This window comes from Paroedura picta, chromosome 1, assembly GCF_049243985.1.
Source record: "Paroedura picta isolate Pp20150507F chromosome 1, Ppicta_v3.0, whole genome shotgun sequence".
In the NCBI taxonomy this organism is placed as follows: Eukaryota; Metazoa; Chordata; class Lepidosauria; order Squamata; family Gekkonidae; genus Paroedura; species Paroedura picta.
Window position 1 is genome coordinate 106,308,955 of NC_135369.1, and position 21,745 is coordinate 106,330,699.

General features: G+C 43.7%; 1 protein-coding gene across 5 annotated transcripts in view; it reads left to right on the plus strand.

Annotated features, from left to right (window-relative positions):
* Positions 1–359: 359 nt before the first annotated feature.
* REPS1 (RALBP1 associated Eps domain containing 1) overlaps positions 360–21,745 on the plus strand; it is a 70,323-nt gene continuing 48,937 nt past the window's right edge. For 3 of the 5 annotated variants that reach the window (XM_077351352.1, XM_077351370.1, XM_077351360.1), the window contains exons 1-4: positions 360–891; positions 8,284–8,407; positions 9,169–9,368; positions 18,260–18,416. In XM_077351352.1, coding sequence (XP_077207467.1) covers positions 739–891; positions 8,284–8,407; positions 9,169–9,368; positions 18,260–18,416 — 634 coding nt within the window. In that variant the 5' untranslated portion in view covers positions 360–738. Of the gene's footprint in view, positions 892–1,009; positions 1,134–8,283; positions 8,408–9,168; positions 9,369–18,259; positions 18,417–21,745 lie in introns of those variants that run through there. The other 2 variants (XM_077351380.1, XM_077351391.1) reach the window with 2 other exon arrangements.

The window sequence follows — 21,745 nt, forward strand, 5'->3', positions numbered from 1 at the left end:
GGCTCACTTTCTAATGAAAGTTTTTATAACTTCAGGCTTGCAAATGCGCGATTTTATCTATTTCCCCCACCCTCAGAATCGGTTCCACCATTTAGTTTACCACATGTTGGAAGGCCGCAATTTGCCAGTTTCTTAATGCCCCAAAAGGGTTTCCTGTGCTACCTGTTAAGCGGAGAGCTATGGCAGTCCGCCACACCTCTAGGGGCCGATGCAGAAAGCTCCCTTCATTAGAAGCACGCGAACTCGACGTCATGCTAAACTCCGCATCCGGGTCCCCCCTACGTGCGCGCGCGCCTTCCTAACGACGACTTCCCTCTTTCCCGGGAACTGCTCGCCGAAGAGCGTCTGTCTAGTGGAGTGGGCGTGGCCAGAGCCGAGTAGGGGAGACGTACAGAAACTTTATTCGAACACCCTCGCGCATGTACACATTCCCTTTCCATTCGCGCATATACACCCGCGCGCTCAGCCACGCCCCCTTCTTCCTGGCCCGTCGCGTTTCCTCTGCTTCCCCTCCTAACAACTCGCGGGCAAGCGGGCGAGCTCCGTGAGATCAACAAGCAGCAGCCCAGGCGGCGCGCTCCAAAAGGCGCGCGTCTGGGCGCGTGCGTGCGCTGCAGTGGGCCAGTCGAGCCGCTACCGGCGCGAGGCGGCGGCGGCTCCGGGCGCGCTCCCTGGCTTTCCTCCCCTCGTCCTCCACCGCCCCACTTGGTCTGGGGATCGATTCCCGGGTCGGGTAAAATGGAGGGTCTGACGCTGAGCGAGGCGGAGCAGCGTTATTACTGCGACCTCTTCTCCTACTGCGACACCGAGAGCACTAAGAAAGTGGCGTCCAACGGGCGGGTGCTCGAGCTCTTCCGCGCCGCACAGCTTCCCAGCGAGGTGGTCATGCAGGTAGCCCGCCTATTCCTCCCGTCGCCCCTTTCCGTTTCTCCTCCCTTTGCCCTCCTGTGAGGGCATGACACGGGGCGAGACCAGCTCCCCTCCCCTGACAGGCCAGCGTCTGCCCACCCGCGGACCCACAAGTTCGTGTGTGTGTGAGGGGAGAGCTGCTCGCCTCTCAAAGCAAGGCGCGGTGGCCTAGCAGTTACAGTCAGAGGGCCGAGCGGGGCTGGTTGGTTTGGTCTCTTCAAAAGGTGGGTGTTAACTTAGAAGCCGCTTTAGCCGAGTGTAAGTTCCCTGTTGCTTTGGCACTTGGACACACACAGTGTTTCCTTCTTTCAAAAGCCCATCACTTGATATACAACATTAAACCTGGATTTTGTGGTCTACCTTTTTCAATAATAACTTGTTAAAAGAACAACATGACTAAGTAGATGATAACTTACTTTTGTCCCAGAAGTGTAGAGGTAGTTTCGGCACCGGAAAGGAAACATTTTAAAACCTTGTCAGGAAACATTGCCCAGACCATTGCTCGAATTAAGCATGGATATTTCTCCCAACTTTTGTCATTATGTTCCAGTTACAAATGTATTGCAAACAGTTTGACTACTGTTATTACAATTGTTTTGGGTAAAAGATTAAAGCAGGCTTTCTCAATTAGGGTTTCATAAGACATTGGGGTTTCTTGATAGCCCTAGAAAGGTTTCCTGAATGGGTGGGAGTTAATTAATATATTTTTTTTAATTTGTTAATCATTTATTGGGTGTTTTGACCATATATGGTCATGTCGACCCATTTCCCCCTCCCAAAATTGCCAGTGATGGGCCTGGAGGGTGTTGGAAGTGGAGGGGCTCCGCTGGGGTTCCCAACCATATTATGCATGATCCCACCGTGTCTGTGGTTTTTCTGAAGAATGCTTCAGGGGTTTCTCAGTGGTAAAAAAATTGAGAAAGGCTGGATTAGAGACTGACTCCTCAATTTGTGAGAAGTTACCTGAAGTGGAGCAGTTGATTAGTAAAAGTTAAGGATTCTGTGATCCTTAAATCCTTGTCAGAGATCTTCTAGGTAATATAATTGTGAATGGGTCATTGTCATCTTCTAGTCCCGCTATGGCTGAATTAATAGGTATTTGTTTAATTTTTATTTATAAAATGTATGTTCTTCTTTTCTGTCCTTGCATGAGCTGCCAGTGTGACCGACAAAACATGAATTTTTAAGGTGAAGGTTTCTCTTTCTATGTCAGTAGTTAGCTTTAGTGGTAGTTTTGTGTCCTGCTGCACAAGAACCCTGAGGAACTGCAGTTCCTTGATTTCTGCAAGTGTGCAGACATGAATGTGGAACTTGGTCACAGTGCTGATATTGGATCTCATACAGAAGCAGCATATTCCATAAAGGTTGTGACTTCATGTAGTTCTATATAAATTTGTAACATTCATTTTCACATATTTTGTAAAAGTTACAATAAAGTTAAGGGATCTAGTATGCAGTGGTAGTGTTCACATGAACAGAATAGCAACCTCAAATAGATGAGTAAGGGTGGGAAGTCACCAACTATATTACATATTGGTCTTCAAGGTACCACTGGACTGAAACTTAGTTCTGCTGCTTCTGCTTCAGACCAATACAACTACCCCAGCCTTTCTCATTTTTTTAAAGTTGAGAAACCCCTGAAACATTCTTCAGACTTTGTGCCACTTCTGGAGTTCCTCAATCATGCAGAATATGGTTGGGAAGCATAGCTGTCTACGTGCCCATCAGGGGCCCTTTCCATCCCCTCCTGACCCATCTGTTGGCCATATTGGGAAGGATATGTCATTGGCATGGCCCTATATGATCATATCACCCAATAACACTTTAACAAATTTAGAAAATGTACAAACTATAATAAACTCCCACCTATTCGGGATGCCTTTCAGGATTTTCAAGAACCCCCAGGGTTTCATGAAACCCAGGATTACCCACTTGATTGTATTACATTTTTTTAGTGTATGGTAGGTTGTTGTTTAAATTACAAGTACAGAGGAACAGCACTGTACTAGTGTAATATGGAATGGCCTTGAAGCTTGACGTAACCGGCTTCATCTAAAACAGTGGTCCCCAACCTTTTTATCACTGGGGACTGGTCAGTGCTTGACAATTTTACTGAGACCCGGGGGTGGAGGGGGTAGTTTTTTGCCAAGGGACGTCGCCACCGCCGCTTGAGCCCCTGCTCCGCTTGCTTTCTCGACAGCACCCCTGACTTCCTGCTGCCTGCTGGGAGGCACTGCTAGGAGCAGCTGCACAGTGCCATGCCGAGGGGGAACCCCAGCCATGGCTGCCACAGGAGAGCACCAAAGGTGAGCCAGTGGCAGAGTGGCAGGGTAGCCCCTGAGGCAGCAGCCAGGGAGGAGGACAAGGAGGAGCCGTGGCCCGGTATTGACTGATCCACGGACTGGTCCTGGTCCCCGGACCAGGGGTTGGGGACCACTGATCTAAAAGATAAACTCTCTGGCACTTTAGACCAGTGGTCCCCAACCACCGGCCGCGGCCCGGCCCCAGCACCAGGCCGCGGCTCCCTCCACCCCCCCGCAGTGAGAAACTTCCCAGGCTACAAGCAAATTGGCGGCCAAAGCAGCCGATTAGCTTGCGGCCCGACAAGCTTCTTTTTGCCGGGGGGGGGGGAGTGCGACCGCCAGCGCAAGCACGCATGCGCGGCAGGTCCGAACATGCCTGTTTGCGCCATGTGCAGCAGTTCCGTGCATGCGTGGAAGTGCCACGCATGCGTGTTTGCGGCCGCGCATGGTGCAGGTGTGCATGCATGGACCCGCCATGCATGCATGTTTGCGCATGAGCTGCTGCACATGCGTGGTGCCCGATCGTGTTCCTCCTCCGCAGCCTAAAGAAGGTCCGCAGCCTAAAGAAGGTTGTGGACTACTGCCTTAGACTGTCTGTGAAAAAGATCTTCTACAAAGCAGACCAGCCTTCAGTTGCAATAGTATAAGACTTAAAATATTTAAGCATAAAATTGGTCCATAGTGTGATTGGAAATTTTAAAGCAGAGACTGGATAACCATCTGATGGAGAGGCTAATTCTGTGAAGGTTGGAAGGGGGTGGTAGGTTACAGTGGATGAGTGATAGGGTTGTGAGTGTCTTACATAGTGCTGGGGGTTGGACTAGATGACCCAGGACGTCCCTTCCAACTCTATTAGTCTATGTTTCTAATCTGAGTGGCTGTGTGTTGTGTTCAATAGAAGTAATTAATTGGGTGGGCAGGAAGAGTTGTGTGAGTGCTTGTCTCTTGTGGCCCTTTCTTGAATGCCCAGGGAAATGCCGATCAGTACTTTTGGGTCAGGAGGTGAATTTCCCAGGCCAGACTGGATAGGGATTCTGGTTTTATTGTGGGAGGGGTATCATCTGGGCATAAAATTGGGGTCATTGTAGGTGGGCAGGTAGTTGTGAGTTTCCTGCATTGTGCAGAACTTTGGACAAGATGACCCTGGGGGCCCCGTCCAACTCTATGATTCTTTGATTCTAGTTGAAAGCAAAAATAGCATTTAAATGACTTCAGTTATGAAAACAAATAGTTTTTTCTTGCCATCAGTTTTTTAAAACTTTGCTTTCTCAGTATTTGGGGTAGTAATCGTCTAAAATGTTAATAGAATTTCAGACAGTTCTTTTTCCCCAAAGCAATTTTAGCCAGCAACCAAGAACTAGGCCCATTCCGCACGAGGACCAATGTTGCCAATTGGTTTCACAAAGCAATAACGGTATTTTAACTAGTGGAATCTCGGCATTCCGCATACCTTCATTTGTAGTGGAATCCAGTAGCGTTTCATTCGTTCCCCACAGGTTTCCGATCTCCCAGGAATCGCTAGAAAGGAAGCGATTTTTTCTGTGCTTGTTCCTGCCCCTGTCCGTCAATCAAAAGAACAGCCAACGGGCGGTTGTTATCATGCTCCCGAAAAGCCCCTTTCCCTTTAAGTACAGTTAAAAACACACACACGTTTCAACTAATATGCCTTGATTCTTCCTAACATAGAGACCCTTCTAGCCGGTGTGTGAGCTGGCGAGTCATCGTTACCACGCTCCCCCAAGTGGAAAAAAAAATCCCCCCCCCCCCGCACGGGCGTGATTTTTGGCCAAAAATAAAGGGAACTGGCAAATGGGGCTGTGTTGTGCTTGGGGACTTAGGGGAGCTTTAAAGCACTTCTGTGGAGGGACTGTAGCCGGAGAAGCCTCACTTGGTGAATGAAGCCTCGCTGGTTTGTTGCTTTCCCCGCTCGCTCCAAGGGGAAAAAATGGTGATCGCTTCGCCGGAAGTTTGGAGGAGAGAGCCAGGGGGAGGGACTTTGTTGAAACTGCTACAATGAGAACGCACAGGTCTTTTTCGCAAGTGTTGCAGGTTGTTGGCAGGAGTCTAGCGATTCACTACAACTAAGCGATTTTCGCGCTAGTGTTGCAAGAGTGTTGCAGATTTCTCACGACGTCATGCGGAACATAGTTTTAGTGGCGAAAACAAAATGCAAGACTAGTGCTATATTAAAGTCGTGGACCCTAGTCAATTCCACTTGAATGTGGTGTTGGATAACTGTAAACCTGCTCATCAAAAGAATTTCAGTCTGGTTTATCTTTTTTTTTTAAGTACTATAAAATAGAAAACTTGAACATTTTTCATTAGCAGCTCCTTGGTGGCTGTGGAAAGAAAGTGTGGCAGAAAGAGTTCCAAGATAAGATTTCCTATAAGATTTCTTTCTAGTTCTAATGGTTGTCTGTAGCTTATGGTCTTAAGCACCATGCTTCCTTTTCTGTATGTGTATTCATAGCTCTCTCTCTCTCTCTGTAAGCTGATATAACCCTGTAATGTATGTCTTAAAGCTACCTTTTTATTATGTCGGATGGATGAAACCCAGAATCTAGTGTGGTACGCTGTCTACTATCCTTTCTCCAACTGTAACAAATTTTGCAAAATAAGACCTCAGATGCTCAGAATTCAAAACAGTAACTTGTTGGAGTACTCAAGAGATCTTTGGCTTTGAGCCTGCAGTTGATCAGCCATGCTTCAGAAAAAAATGCATAACTAAGCTAAAATAAGTAGTTGTATGTTTCGTTCACTTCAGACTTTTCTGCCAAAGGAGTTGGTCTTTTTATACCTCCTGCACATGCCTGTGATTCTGGGCTGGTTTACAAAGCGTCTAACCACATTATTTATTTATTTGTTATATATCTATACTGCCCTCCCTTATGGCTCAGGGTGGTTTACAATAAATGTTTGTAGCTTGCAAGTTATAGCTTGCAGCTCATAGTACATAGAACACAGAACACAATAACAGTTGAATTTGTAACACTTTGAACATAATTTTAATATTGTAAATATTAAAGTATCTATTTACTGTATAAATAACACAATATATAATATATATTAACAATATATAAATAACAAAATATATAGAAGTTTAGCAGTGCCAAGATCTGCTATAAGATACAATGCATGTAGTAATACTTATGCACACACATCTGATTTTCTTTAGATTTTCAACCTGCCCTCTCTACCAGAGGCAGACTCATTGTGAGGATGGGTGTCTTTGAGTAAGAAATGCATATTGCAACATGTCAGAAATAGCTGGTGCCATTTAGATGCAGCTGTGCTAGCCATATCTATAGCTAGATAAATAAGTGTAGTTATAGAAATAGCACCAAATCTAGGGTTATAGAAAAATAGCCCCAAATCTAGTGTTCATTTCTCTAGATAAGAGCCTCTTGTGGCGCAGGGTGGTAAGGCAGCCGACATGCTGTCTGAAGCTCTGACCATGAGGCTGGGAGTTCGACCCCAGCAGCCGACTCAAGGTTGACTCAGCCTTCCATCCTTCCAAGGTCGGTAAAATGAGTACCCAGCTTGCTGGGGGGTAAACGGTAATGACTGGGGAAGGCACTGGCAAACCACCCGTATTGAGTCTGCCATGAAAACGCTAGAGGGTGTCACCTGAAGGGTCAGACATGACTCGGTGCTTGCACAGGGGATACCTTTACCTTTACCTTACTGTATAAAAGCCACTGGATTATTTAATTTATAAAAGCCTGGATTATTTAATTTATACACAGTGCTCTGTGTGTGTGTATGTATACATGCACACATATATATTCTCTCTCTCTCTCTCTCTCTCTCTCTCTCTCTCTCTGTATATATATATATATATATATATATATATATATATATATATATATATATATATATATGTATGTATGTATATATATATATATATATATATATATATATATATATATATATATATATATATATATATATATATATATATATATATATATATACAATTTGATGCTTTTTCATAGTGGTTCAACAAAAAAAGGTAAATGTGAAATAGGCTTTAGACATTGTAAGACATATGAGGAATGTCATGGTGAGCCATATATGAGAAGTCTCAGGATGCAAAGTAGCTGTTCTCTTCTGTCCACTTTATATTTTGTCTCAGAAAGATGGACTGTAAATTAAGTGGAGACAATTGTAGATTTCATGAGAGGTTTGTGTTCAGGGCATTCACACAAACACACATACACGGGATTCTCCTTTTGAGTATAATTTTGAACCAACTTTGGTAGGGTCCCTGGGAGTAGATAGATTTGTTCTGTGGACCATCTCTTGATTGCTAGTTGTTTTAGCCTAGAACCCAAGCATCCCTTTTGATCTGCATGTTATGTTAAAGGCCATAAGCCACCAGAGTTGTAATGGGGGAGGGCAATGACTTACAAATGAACCAGAAATGAAAGAGCAAAAAAATTGTAAGGAAAAACATGTAGATTTGATAGTATTAAGAATTTTTAAAAAAACAATAAAATTAAGGAGAAATTACAATACAGTATGGGATTCTTTCCCACCATACATTGTAAGGGGAGTAGTACAAATGTAGAATGATTAAATATAAAAATGTGCATGATTCTCACACTTCATGATTACTGTTGGCAATGAGGAAAATTTTCATATACACTCCTGTGCAGAAGTACATGTAGAATACAATAAGTGGAGTGCTTAAATCTTATATTGTGTTATTTTGGTTTGTCTTAATAAAATGTAGATATCTTTTTAAAATATATGGCTTGATAATGAATTAAAAGTTCCTTTTTGTCATACTTTTTACAAGAAAACTACTAACAGTGGGATCAAGTACTACATTGTCTTTGAAACACTAGACTTTGCATTTAGAACTGCTGATTTTCTATCTTGTACAGAAAGGCATTAATACGCTGTTTATATAGAGGAGCAGAGAAACTCTGCAGTAATGGAAGAAAATTTTGCAGCTGTTTTTATTGCAAAAAATATCAGTGGTGTTGTAAAGTTGTTGATTTTAGTGAAGGAGCTTGAGTTAATACCAGTCTCCATGCAAAAATGTAAATATTTTTGTTTTCATCAGATCATGGAACTTTGTGGTGCGACAAGACTTGGATACTTTGGAAGGAGCCAGTTCTACATTGCTCTGAAACTTGTTGCAGTAGCTCAGTCTGGGCTTCCACTGCGAATGGAAAGTTTAAACACAGGTAAGTTTTGGAATTGTACTGAAACATAGTTTCTGTGTTATTCCAATATGACTGTTTAGTAATTTTGTCCAATACATTCCATCTGTTTTTGTATCTAACAACTTTTCCTCAATACTTCTCTTATAAGGAGAACCTGTGAGGAAAAAAGCTTTTCATAATGCAATGGATTCTAAAATAATAGAAGCTGTCCTAGGCCTGCTTCTAGTTTGTTACTTACTAACTTCATTTATAACCCTGCCGCATTCCCCAATGGGGTCCCAAAGCAACTTAACATCATTCTCCCCCATAACTCTTACATGGCACTGATATAGAAAATATTATTATTACTAATTTTAATTACATTACAGCAGTCTTTAAATATGATTTTCACTACCAGTTTGGTGTAGTGGTTAGGAGTGTGGACTTCTGGCCTGCCGGGTTCGATTCTGCCTTCCCCCACATGCAGCCAGCTGGGTGACCTTGGGCTCGCCACGGCACTGATAAAACTCTTCTGACCGAGCAGTGATATCAGGGCTCTCTCAGCCTCACCCACCCCACAGGGTGTCTGTTGTGGGGACAGGAATGGGAAGGTGACTGTAAGCCACTTTGAGCCTACTTCGGGTAGGGAAAAGTGGCAAATAAGAACCAACTCTTCTTCTTCTACCATAATATAAAAGTTTATTTGCCTTAACATCAACTCTGAATAAAATCATATTTCATGAATTTATCTAAGTATTTTGTAATTTTATACATATAATATTTTTTTATCATTATTTTAACAGTCAAGGACCTTCCCCTGCCCAGATTTGTCATGTCAAAGAATGAACAGGAACTGAGGCATTCGTCCTTGTATTCTTCAGATGCTGATAATTCCTCCTCCTATTCAGGTGCAATTCCTCCTCCTCCCCCAGGCAGAGTACAAGTGAAAAAAGGCTCTGTGAGCCATGATGTAGTCCAACAACGTCCATCAACAGATCAACAGGTAAGCTCTAGAGGTTTTTGTGTTATATTGTTCTGTATGGTAAAATACAAAGACATAAACTGAAAGCTGGGCAGTGTCTCTTGCTTTATAGCATTCCAGAAATTTATGCTGAACAGAGCAAAGTCATTGGATATTACCTTGGCCTTTAAAATAATTACATTAATTTACTTCTTGTTGAACATCCCTGATGACCACAGTGGGGTAGTTACTGACCTGGAGCCAGACATCCTGGAATGTGAAGTCAAATGGGCCTTAGGAAGTCTGAACAACAATGAAGCTAGTGGTGGTGACAGCATTCCAGTTGAACTATTCAAAATCTTAAAGGACGATGCAGTAAAAGTGCTACACTCAATATGCCAGCAAATTTGGAAAACTCAACAATGGCCACAGGATTGGAAAAGGTCAGTTTACATTCCAATCCCAAAGAAGGGCAATGCCAAAGAATGTTCAAACTACCGCACCATTGCACTCATTTCTCATGCTAGCAAAGTTATGCTCAAAATCCTACAAGCTAGGCTCCAGCAATATGTGGACCGAGAACTTCCAGAAGTACAGGCAGGATTTCGAAGTGGCAGAGGAACTAGAGATCAAATTGCCAACATACGCTGGATCATGGAGAAAGCTAGGGAGTACCAGAAGAACGTCTACTTCTGCTTCATTGACTATGCTAAAGCCTTTGATTGTGTGGAGCACAACAAATTGTGGCAAGTTCTTAAAGAGATGGGAATACCAGAGCATCTTATTTGTCTCTTGAGAAATTTATATGCAGGTCAAGAAGCAACAGTGAGAACTGAACATGGAATCACTGACTGGTTCAAAATTGAGAAAGGAGTTCGGCAAGGCTGTATACTGTCGCCTTGCCTATTTAACTTGTATGCAGAGCACATCATGAGAAATGCGGGATTAGAGGAGTCACAAATAGGGATCAAGATTGCAGGGAGAAATAACAACCTCAGATATGCAGATGATACCACTCTAATGGCAGAAAGTGAAGAGGAACTAAAGAGGCTGTTGATGCGGGTGAAGGAGGAGAGTGCAAAAGTTGGCTTGAAACTCAACATCAAGAAAACAAAGATCATGGCATCCGGCCCTCTCAATTCCTGGCAAATAGATGGGGAAGAAATGGAGATAGTGACAGATTTTATTTTCCTGGGCTCCAAGATCACTGCAGATGGGGACTGCAGCAAAGAAATTAAAAGACGCTTGCTCCTGGGGAGGAAAGCTATGGCAAATCTAGACAGCATCCTAAAAAGCAGAGACATCACCTTGCCAACAAAAGTGCGTTTAGTCAAGGCTATGGTCTTCCCAGTTGCAATGTATGGCTGCGAAAGTTGGACCATAAGGAAGGCCGAGCGTCAAAGAATTGAGGCTTTTGAACTCTGGTGCTGGAGAAGACTCTTGCGAATCACTTGGACTGCAAGGCGAACAAACCGGTCAGTCCTAGAGGAGATCAGCCCTGACTGCTCTTTAGAAGGCCAGATCCTGAAGATGAAACTCAAATACTTTGGCCACCTCATGAGAAGGAAGGACTCCCTGGAGAAGAGCCTAATGCTGGGAGCGATCGAGGGCAAAAGAAGAAGGGGACGACAGAGATTGAGGTGGTTGGATGGAGTCACTGAAGCAGTAGGTGCAAACTTAAATGGACTCCAGGGAATGGTAGAGGACAGGAAGGCCTGGAGGATCATTGTCCATGGGGTCGTGATGGGTCGGACACGACTTCGCACATAACAACAACAACTTCTTGTTGATTATTATTCTAGGCTTAAAGTTGTAATTGCTTTAGTATTTCTGATATACTTAATCTTCCTGTTTTTTTTAAGTTGGCCTGGGTCATTGCGCAATTGTGAAAGTTGAAAATATGTATTGTTTTTTGTTGTTGTTGCAGGAAATGTACTTTTAGTACATTTCTTTCAGACAATTGCAGCTAGATTGCCAACAAACTTCCTCGCAACATCTTGCTTAGTATTTTAGAGCTTCATCTATTTTTCTTAATGTGATGTACTGTATATTTGAAGAATTGAAGTATTTCTTATGTCGGGCAAATAAAGAATTGTGTTCTTTGCATATGTGTTTAGCTTTTTGTATTAAAATATGACAGTTTGAAAGGTTTGTTTGGGAAGCAGAGAAAAATGGAATAATTGCAGATGCTTTTGGCTTTGAGTATGTGACAATCTAGCATAATTTTCCTATTGCTGCTGTGGCTCGTAGAACAGCACTGTGGCAATGGGGACTTGTACACAGCAGGTTTCTTTACACCATTTTACCGATATATATGTATCAGGTTCTCAGAATTCTCAGTTTTTTAATAAGAAAAAACCCTCTCGCTTCTTTTGTTGCAAAAATATTTCTGCAACAGATACTTTTAAATGAAAGCTTGAGAATTCAGAGAATCTGCTATACAGATGACTGTTGTTTCGGTAGGGCTGGGAAAATCTGTACACGTCATCCAGGCTTTGCTGCAATCTTTCCCAAAATTTTGAAACAGAGCAGGTTCATGAAAGATCAGATGGAAGCTGGAAAAATTCTGGAAGTGCAGGAATACACCACAGTGCTGTGGGGATGCAGGGGACCCCCCTCCCCACTTCTTATAGGTTGCATGTCTGTGACACAGGAAGTAGCTTTTGAGCAGTGATGTAGTTGGGAGGCAGTGGTCAGGCTCCCAGATGTGAGAGGCAAAAATTTACAAAACCTTATAAAATTGATCTCCTTAGCTGCCATCAATGTGATGGCTGCAGATACATTACTTTCAGGAACTTTACCAAACCTCAGGGCCAAGGTGCTTCTTCAGCTCTGCTACTGTCCTTTATATTGGAATAGAATTGAGAGCTAATCTGGAGTTTTTCTTTCCTCTTACGATGAGCCCATTCCATCACACATACCGGTGTTGAATGTATTGAAATTGCGCTGAATAAACTTGAATCAGGGAAGAACCACTACTTCTCTAACTCCTTCATTGTAAAATCAGAGTCCAGTGGCACCTTTAAGACCAGCAAAGACTTATTCAAGGCGTGAGCTTCTGAGTGCAAGCACTCTTCCTCAGACTTCATTGTGTGACTTGCTGCTCTTTAAGTTCTGCTGTTAATGCAACTGGGTCTTTTTACCTTTGCAATCTTTCCCCAGTTTAGCCTCAGTCAGCTATTCAGATGCTTATTGTGTAGTTCTGTGTGAAGAGTATTACTGTTACTCTCAGCAGAGAACATATCCAGGTGCCCGGAGATGGTTATGAGATAGTTAAACTGAAGCTCAGCCCAGATTGGACTGATGTACTGCTGGTCAGTGAGGAAGTTGCTTGAGGATTGAGGAGTCCTCCTGTCCTGCAGCAAAGGATTGGACTTCTCTGTAATAATGTTGGGTTGATACTGCTGGATACTGTCTAGTCCTGGAGACCCAGATTTTCTGTGTGGCCCGTTGTGCATTTTATCAGCATTGACTGATACACCGGCTATGATAGTTCCTTAGAAACATGAACTGGCGATAGTGATCCATGCTGTTGTAACATTCAGATTAGAATACTATAACATGCTTTATTTTCTACCTTTGAAAATGTTCGGGAGAATTCAGTTTGTCCAAAATACAGTAGCCAGACTACTCTCAGGGGCAGGATATCATGCCCATGGGTGCCTATTTGTTTCTGGGCACAATTCAAAACCAAAGCAAGGTTGGGCCCATCCAAATTTTCTTCTAAACTGGTCTTCCGACAGCCCAGGTACCTGCCTGGCAAGTCTCTTACAGAAACAATAGTCTCTAGCCACAGCTAGTAAGATTCCTAATAACTCCGCTAACTCATCATGCACCTGGGCTTTGAGGATCGTCATGCACTCTTACTCTGGTACTCTGTTGTCTTCATAGGTCTGCTTGAAGAGGTTGTAATAAGAGATAACATCCTGGCCAGCTTGAAAGGAAGGAAACTTTCAATGTTCACAGCTCTTGACCTGCTCTTTCAGCTTTTAAGTTCACAATAAAGCCATACTTTTTATCTGATGATCCATGAAAGTTACAAGCATAGCCTGCCATTCTCTAGACTATTGCTATTTAGCTGACATTCCTGGCTTCTCTTGCCTCTGCCTGGCTACCTTTTCCATCTTCTTTTCTCCTCTTTCCATGTTACTGCACAGCTGTTGAGCTCTGAGCCAAGCTGAGCTGGCCCCCGAACTTGGCACTCTACCAGCCATCCACTGGCTCTCTTGAGTTTGTAAAACTGGAGAAGCTGCTCTGGATTCACAGAGGTCAAATCCTGCTAGTCCCTCTGTGCTGTCATCCTTAGCCTTGGGCCCAAGGGACGTATCTGAAAACCTAGGCTTCCCAGTTACTGCTGATTGAAATCCCCAGTGAAGTCTCTCCTCACTCTTCAAGGTGTTTTTCATCATTGAAACACCTATCCCTTTTAGGATACTAGCCTGTATATCTGAATCTTGGCCTACCTCCACTTCAGTCTCATGGCCAGTTGCTGTTGTGGTAGTTAGAAACTCTGCTTCTGCTCTCTTTCCCTGTTTGTCTTTGACTACCCAAAATAACAAACCATATTACCAGACCTCAAAGAATGTATCACAAGTATTTTATTTATGTATTTATTTATTTATTTACTTGTTTATTTTTATGTTTCTACATTGCTGCTCTCCAAAAGTCTTGTGGCAGCTTGCAACAATAATAAAATACAGTAAAACTCATAAACACCCCATTAACAATTACAAATTAATTACTATTAATCAGATGGTGATTTAAATCCTAAGAGCCCTGACCCTCACTCCTCTCCGTTCAGTCCAAGGGTCAGTTCTCTTGTGCTAGGAGCGAGGCCAGATCTAATCAGCATTGGGGGGAGGGGGAGGTTACTTGTAAATTTACTTACGAGCAAGAGACCTCAGTCCCCTTAAGCTGTTTAGTCAAGGCTATGGTCTTCCCATGTCACTAATGAACTCACCCTACAGGAATGTAGTTCCCAGTCCCAACCCTTGGAACCCCAAGCAAGCTCTTCATAAGCACTTTACTATGAGTTCCAAGGTGATTCCTGTTCACATGGTATTATTATTATTATTTTTTTATGATAATTTTATTGTTTATTATTATATAAAGCATTTACAGAGAAGTTGTAAAGAAAAGCGACCAGTTGATATGGTTTGCCATCTCTTTTAACATAGATATTTAGTTCTCATCACATATTATTCCTAGTCTAAAAGTTTTTACCATTTTTCTTAGCCAAGTGATTGTTAATACATATGAGATCTATTATAGGAATACATTCTGTTATTATCTTAAATGATATTAGGTCAGTCTCCTTCATAAGTTGGCCCTAACCCAAGGATTACTACTGTTGTCTTGTTAATGCCTATAAAATATGGTTTGTCATCCTCTTTTGGCATACATATTAACATACATATTCAATTCCCATCGCATATTAATCCTGATCTAGGAGTTATTACCATCTTTTTTAACAAAGTAGTTGTTGATACATAGGAAGGTATAATCTATTATAAGGATATATTCTATTATTGTCTTAAGTGATATAAAGTCAGTTCCCTTCATATATTAGACCTGTCCTAAAGGTTGCTACTGCTTTTTTTTTTTTCTCACAAGAAGCCAGGAGAGTACTCCATTGTTCAGCTCATCTTTCAGGTGGTCGCAGAAAATGAAATTGTATTTTTTTCCATAGTAGAGTGTTTCTGATTGTCCTTCTGTCAGGGCCAGAGAAATCTCTTGCTTGATTCTTGCTTGTAATCGCCTTTGAGGGGGCTCTGAATCCTTTGTCAATCTGGATCTCTTCCTCTGGTCGCACAGAAATATCTCCTGATAGCTTCCTAGTTGCTGTCGCTTTTGAATAGACTCTTTTTATTTTGCTGATCCAAGTCATTTCCTGCTCTGAATAGACTTCCAGGTTTTTGGTACTTTCCTTCCATGAATCTGTTTTCCCAGGTTCTTTAAAGATACTTTGGGTTTTTACATCTCTGGCACTCTCTCCCTCCAGTTGATTAACTTCCAGACATTGAAGTTTCACTTGATTTACTGTTAGCTGAGCTGCGTCATCAGCTGGTCTCTCCGGATCTTGGGCTCCATCCAAAAGCTCCCCCTTAGTCCCACGAATTTCCTTTTCCAGCTTATTGACTGCTTTCAGTATCTCTGAGTTTCCTTTGCATAACAAATGGAAAAGCTGTGCCTTTGTTAATTCTTCCATAGTTCTAGGCAGTCACAAACTATAAACAGAAAGTCTCGTGAGGTCTCGCGGGAGCACGAGCGATCCCAAATTATCAGTTTGTCGATCTCCGTATCAAGTCAAATTCTCCCACTGAACGTTCACCCATAAATCTTCAAAGCACTCTCTTTGTTTGGTTAATGGGTGTAATTAGCTGGGAGTCTCTCACTCGGGGAAAGAAGGAATTCGCTTGTAAATTGGTTGAGGGGGGGGAGGGAAGAGCTTGTGAGAGGAGAGAGAGAAAAGCCAGAAAGCTTTCAATTCTTACTGTTGTAGGTTCCAGCTTCTGTCAGCTTCTGCTCCTATCGATCTGGTAAATGATGGTCTGGGAAGAATGTGAGGTCGGCTGGTCGTTTCAAGCTTGTAAAGTTGTTTGCGACAAAGACGCCATCGTGACCTTGAGCTCAAGCCGCTATTAATCCAGGGAGGTCTTGCTTCTCCCTACGGATCTGTAGGACCCTCAGGTCACCGTTCCCGGTTCCTGGGGCGACCGGTGAGCAGATTTGCGTATCTGTTCAGGTCAGCCAGGTGCATAAGCCCCTGACCCTCGGCATGGCTTAAGAGCTGAACTGAAGTCCAGCTTTCTTTATGGCGCCATCTTGAGGTCTCCAAGGCCCAGGGTTTCTTCATTATTATTATTATTATTATTATTTAGATTTATAGCTCGCCACTCCCCTAAGGCTCGTGGCGGGTAACAGCATATAAAACCCCCTAATACATAAAAACCATCCTAATACATAATGCTTCAACCAACCCAACACGGCGACATTACTCGAGGAGGAGACCAGGGATAGCCTGAAAGACTGCAGAAGAGGGGGATCCGATCACACCAAGTGGCGCCGGCCTCAGCCATAAGCCTGGTGGAAGAGCTCCATTTTGCAGGCCCTGCGGAAAGCTGGTAAATCCTGCAGAGCCCGCAGCTCTTCCAGGAACTCATTCTACCAGGTAGGGGCCAGGGCCAGACGCGCCTCCTGGGGGCCGGGATTCACCAACAAGTTAGTCCCCACGGAGCATAAGGCCCTGCGGGGGGCATAGGGCGTCAGATGGTCCCTCAAGTATGTGGGTCCCAGACCGCAGAGGGCCTTAAACCTTGAACCTGATCCGGCTAGCAACTGGTAACCAGTGCAGCTGCCTCAGCACCGGCTGGATGTGCATCCTCCAAGATGTTCCTGTAAGGACCCTAGCGTCTGCATTTTGCACCAGCTGCAATTTCCAGATCAAGCTCAAGGGTAGGCCCGCGTAGAGAGAGTTACAGAAATCTATTCTGGAGGTGACCGTCACATGGATCACTGTGACCAGGTGGTCAGGAGACAGGTAGGGTGCTAGTAGCCGGGCCTGGCGAAGATGGAAGAAAGCCTTCTTGACCTGGGCCTCCAATGTTAACGAGGCATCCAAGGTCACACCCAAATTCCTGGCTTGGGACGTGATGGTGAGTTGCGTCCCGGCCAAGGTAGTCGAGCTTCCTGATCTGCTCCCTTCCCCCCAAACCACAGGACCTCTGTCTTGGCAAGGTTGAGTTTCAGGCAGCTCTGCTTGAACCATCCAGCCACGGCTTACAAACATCTGGCAAATGGATCCAGGGAGGAATCCGGGCGGCCGTCCATCAGGAGATATAGCTGGGTGTCATCAGCGTACTGATTGGCAGCCCAAGCCATAGCCCCGGACCAGCTGGGCCAAAGGGCGTATAAAGATGTTAAAAAGCATGGGGGAAAGCACCGGGCCCTGCGGAACTCCACAAGGGAGCCCAAATGGGCTCGATAACTCACCCCCCAACGCCACCCTCTGGGTCCGGTCCACAGTAACTGGACAAGATGTAAATAAAGATGTTTTGCTTTCTTTAAGGTTTAGAAATTCCCATGCATTTTCTCTTAGGTTCAAGAGCAGCAAAATCAAACTGTCTTACTAAATAACAGAATACCTGTAGTGCAGTTGGTATATATTCTGTGATAATAACATTTTTAGCTTCTAGAGTAAATTCAGGCTTGAAAGGTTTTAATGTTTTTAGTTTTTTAATTTGTAAGCCACCTTGGGTAGGTTCTTGGAGACGTGGCATAAAAATGTTCTAAATAGATGGTGACAGATTCTACTGGGGGACGTTAGCTCTTTGCTTCTAAGCATTATTTTAGTTTACAATTAAGTAATTTGTATTGTCCATGGGGTCGCAATGGGTTGGACTTTGCACCTAACAACAACAACAACAATAACAATTTATAGTGCAATCATTGAAATGAGTTTAATCTTGTATAAAACTGCATGAGTTTACATTATTAATTTGCTGTTAATATGGATCTTTTCTTCGATTAACATAGAGACCATATAAAGATATGGTCTATGTTGAAAGCCAAGAACTGTCTAAAATATTGCATTTGTCATGTTTTGGATGTGGTGAGGCAAGGGTACATGAAACTCTCATATTTGTTGAAAAGAATGTCTACCTGTGAAGAGCTGATAAGCTTGTATGTTCCACAAATGAAAATGTGTAGAATAATTCCTCTGACAAAAAGTATATGCTCATGCTATACCTCTTGATTTAATACAAATGGATGAAAAATTCTGATCTTTGCATGTTATTGCAATTACTTCATTGTTAGCAGAATTATACATGTTCAAACAAAAGTTTACATTCTAAGTACAATAAATCTTAATATTATATTTGTTATGGTAGATATTGTATGGTTATTTTTTTAAAGTTCATTTGTTTTTTTAGGAGTCTACATCTCCAGTTGTTTCACCACAGCAATCCCCACCAGCATCTCCACATTCATGGAGGAAGCACAGCCGCCATCCTAGTGGAGGGAATAATGAGCGACCTCTTCCTGGACCGGGTCCTTTTTGGGCTCCATTTAGTGAAGCACAATCATCAGGTATAAATAAATGTATTTATACTTCCAACTGTTGTCTTAAAAGTGTAGACTTATAACAAGGAGAGAGAAAATGAAGACCAGGGATTATGAAGACGAAGGATTTGGTCTTGGTGAAGACCAGAGATTTGGTGGTTGAATGGGCTGCTGCGGCCATCTCCTGGCTTTCTTGGTAGAAACTTCGGCTCTCAATCCATACCAGTCTGGTTTTCGTCCTGGCCACGGGGTGGAGTCAGTGTTGGTCGCCCTATTGGATGATCTCCGGAGCCAGCTGGATTGAGGCAGTTCAGCCATACTTGTTTTGTTAAACCTGTCGGCCGCATTTGATGTGGTTGACCATGAGTTGTTGGTCCACCGCCTTGCTGGTGGCACAGCCTTGCGCTGGATACGCTCCTTTCTCCAAGACTGGACACAGAGGGTGGCAGTGGAAGATGAGTTATCGCACTCCTGCTCACTCCCATGCGGAGTTTCACAGGACGCGGTTCTCTCCCCCACTCTTTTTAACATCTTTATGCACCCTTTGGCCCAGCAGGTCTGGAATTATGGACTGGGTTGTCATCAGTATGCTGATGATACCCAGCTCTAGCTCCTTATGGACGGTTGCCCTGATCTCCCCCCCGCCCCCGGAATCATTTGCCAGATGTTTGGAAGCTGTGACTGGGTGGCTTGAGCAGAGCTGCCTGAAGCTCAACCCCTCCAAGACAGAGGTCCTATGGCTGGGAAGGAAGGGGCCAGATCAGGCAGCATGTTTGCCCCTCCTGGTGGGGACACAACTGTCTATTGCATCACAAGCCAGGAATTTGGGGGTGACCTTGGATCCCTCGCTAACTATTGAGGCAGAGGTCAAAAAGGTAGCTAGCCAGGCATTTTTCATCTTCGCCAGGCATGACTACTAGCACCTATTTTCCCCCTGAACACCTAGCTATGGTGATCCATGCAATGGTCACCTCCATAATTGATTTCTATAACTCGCTCTATGCGAGCCTGCCTTTGAACCTCACCCAGAAAATACAGCTGGTGGAAAATGTGGCTGCTAGGGTCCTCACTGGAACGTCTTGGAGGGCCCATATCCAGCCTGTGCTGAGGCAGCAGCATTTGTTGCCAGTTGTAGCCCAGATCAGATTCAAGGTCTTGGTGTTGACCTTTAAAGCCCTTTGTGGCCTGGGACTCACATATCTGAGGGGCGGTCTTTCACCCTATTTCCCTTGCAGGGCTCTGCACTCAGCTGGTACCAGTCTGCTGGTTATTCCTGGCCCCAAGGATGCTCGCTACAGGCCTTTTTGGTCTTGGCCCCTACCTGGTGGAATGAGTTCCAGGAGGAGCTGCAGGCCCTCAGAGAGCTTTTGGCTTTCCGTAGGGCCTATAAAATGAAGCTTGGGGCCAGTGCTAGAGCAGATTGTATGGGTCCCCCTTGACATTGACACCAGAGATCTTGATGCAGTTTGGCCTCCCCCTATGCTGTCCTCATAAGGTTCTTCCATAGGAAGATTTTGCCATCTGTTGTGGCTCTGCAATATTGTTAATTGAGGATTTTAATGGGTATTTTATTGGGTTTTTATTGTTTGGATTGTTTGTTGTGACCCGCCATAAGCCGGTTTCAGATAGCAGCAGGCTATAAATCCAATTATAAATAAACAAACAAATAAATAAATAAATACTGCTAGGTATGGTAATGAATTTACATACTTTTACCAAGTGAAGTACAGTCATAATCCATAACACCTTCACCTTCATCCTATCAGTGCAAAGTCAATTTCAGGTATTCCGGTTCTTTCCTCACATTTCTCTTGGCCCAGACTGGTGCCCCATTTGTTTGCTGCATTGACCTTTGTTTTTGGGATCTTTGGTAAAGTCCTTGATTACTGATGGTGATTCCCTTCCATAGAATTTTTCCCTCTGGCACCATATTGCTCTGACTTTTCATTCTTTTTCTTAATTCTGTGTGGCCAGTACGAAGTCGTGTCCGACCCATCGCGACCCCATGGACAATGATCCTCCAGGCCTTTCTGTCCTCTACCATTCCCCGGAGTCCATTTAAGTTTGCACCTACTGCTTCCGTGACTCCATCCAGCCCCCTCATTCTCTGTCGTCCCCTTCTTCTTTTGCCCTCAGTCGCTCCCAGCATTAGGCTCTTCTCCAGGGAGTCCTTCCTCCTCATGAGGTGGCCAAAGTATTTGAGTTTCATCTTCAGGATCTGGCCTGCTAAGGAGCAGTCAAGGCTGATCTCCTCTAGGACTGACCGATTTGTTTGCCTTGCAGTCCAAGGGACTCACAAGAGTCTTCTCCAGCGCCGGAGTTCAAAAGCCTCAATTCTTTGACGCTCGGCCTTCCTTATGGTCCAACTTTCGCATCCATACATTGCAACTGGGAATATCATAGCCTTGACTAGACACACCTTTGTTGGCAGGGTGATGTCTCTGCTTTTTAGGATGCTGTCTAGATTTGCCATAGCTTTCCTCCCCAGGAGCAAGCGTCTTTTAATTTATTTGCTGCAGTCCCCATCTGCAGTGATCTTGGAGCCCAGGAAAATAAAATATGTCACTACCTCCATTTCTTCCCCATCTATTTGCCAGGAATTGAGAGAGCCGGATGCCATGATCTTTGTTTTCTTTGTTGAGTTTCAAGCCAACTTTTGCACTCTCCTCCTTCACCCGCATCAACCGGCTCTTTAGTTCCTCTTCACTTTCTGCCATTAGAGTGGTATCATCTGCATATCTGAGGTTGTTGATATTTCTCCCTGCAATCTTGATCCCAATTTGTGACTCATCTAACCCCGCCTTTCTCATAGAGTTTTCATGATGAAGATGGCCAGTACCTTAACCTGTTGTAAAACTGAATCATCCGTCTTCTTGGTCATGTTTGCATTTGACAAAGTCCAGACTTCATTTTCATTGTTTAGGGAGGCTCTGAAATGACATAGGGTGATGAGGGCTATTTACTTGAAAATCATGCTCTTGAAGGCTCGTTGAAAAAAAGGAAAATCTTGAGCTTCATATAGGTTATTGCATGCTAACACTTTTAAGTTGGTACTGATTTTCGTCATGTTCAGTAACTTCTATTGCATTCAATGTGAACACAATTTAGCTTTTCAGAGGCTAAACAATGAGAGAAAAGTATGAAAAATATGGTAAAACATGGCTGTAACCTTCCCAACATTTTAAAGAAACAAAACATTATTGGGGGGGGGGGGTTCACTTGGTTTCAGGAGTTCAGTTCAGGAATGCGCTGAACCAGAATTTTCCAGTTCATGCTCAAACACCAGTCTGCATCCATTGATAGTGGTGGTCACTGAAAGTTCAGTTTTGTGTGATGTTGGTCTTTTTTCCCACTTC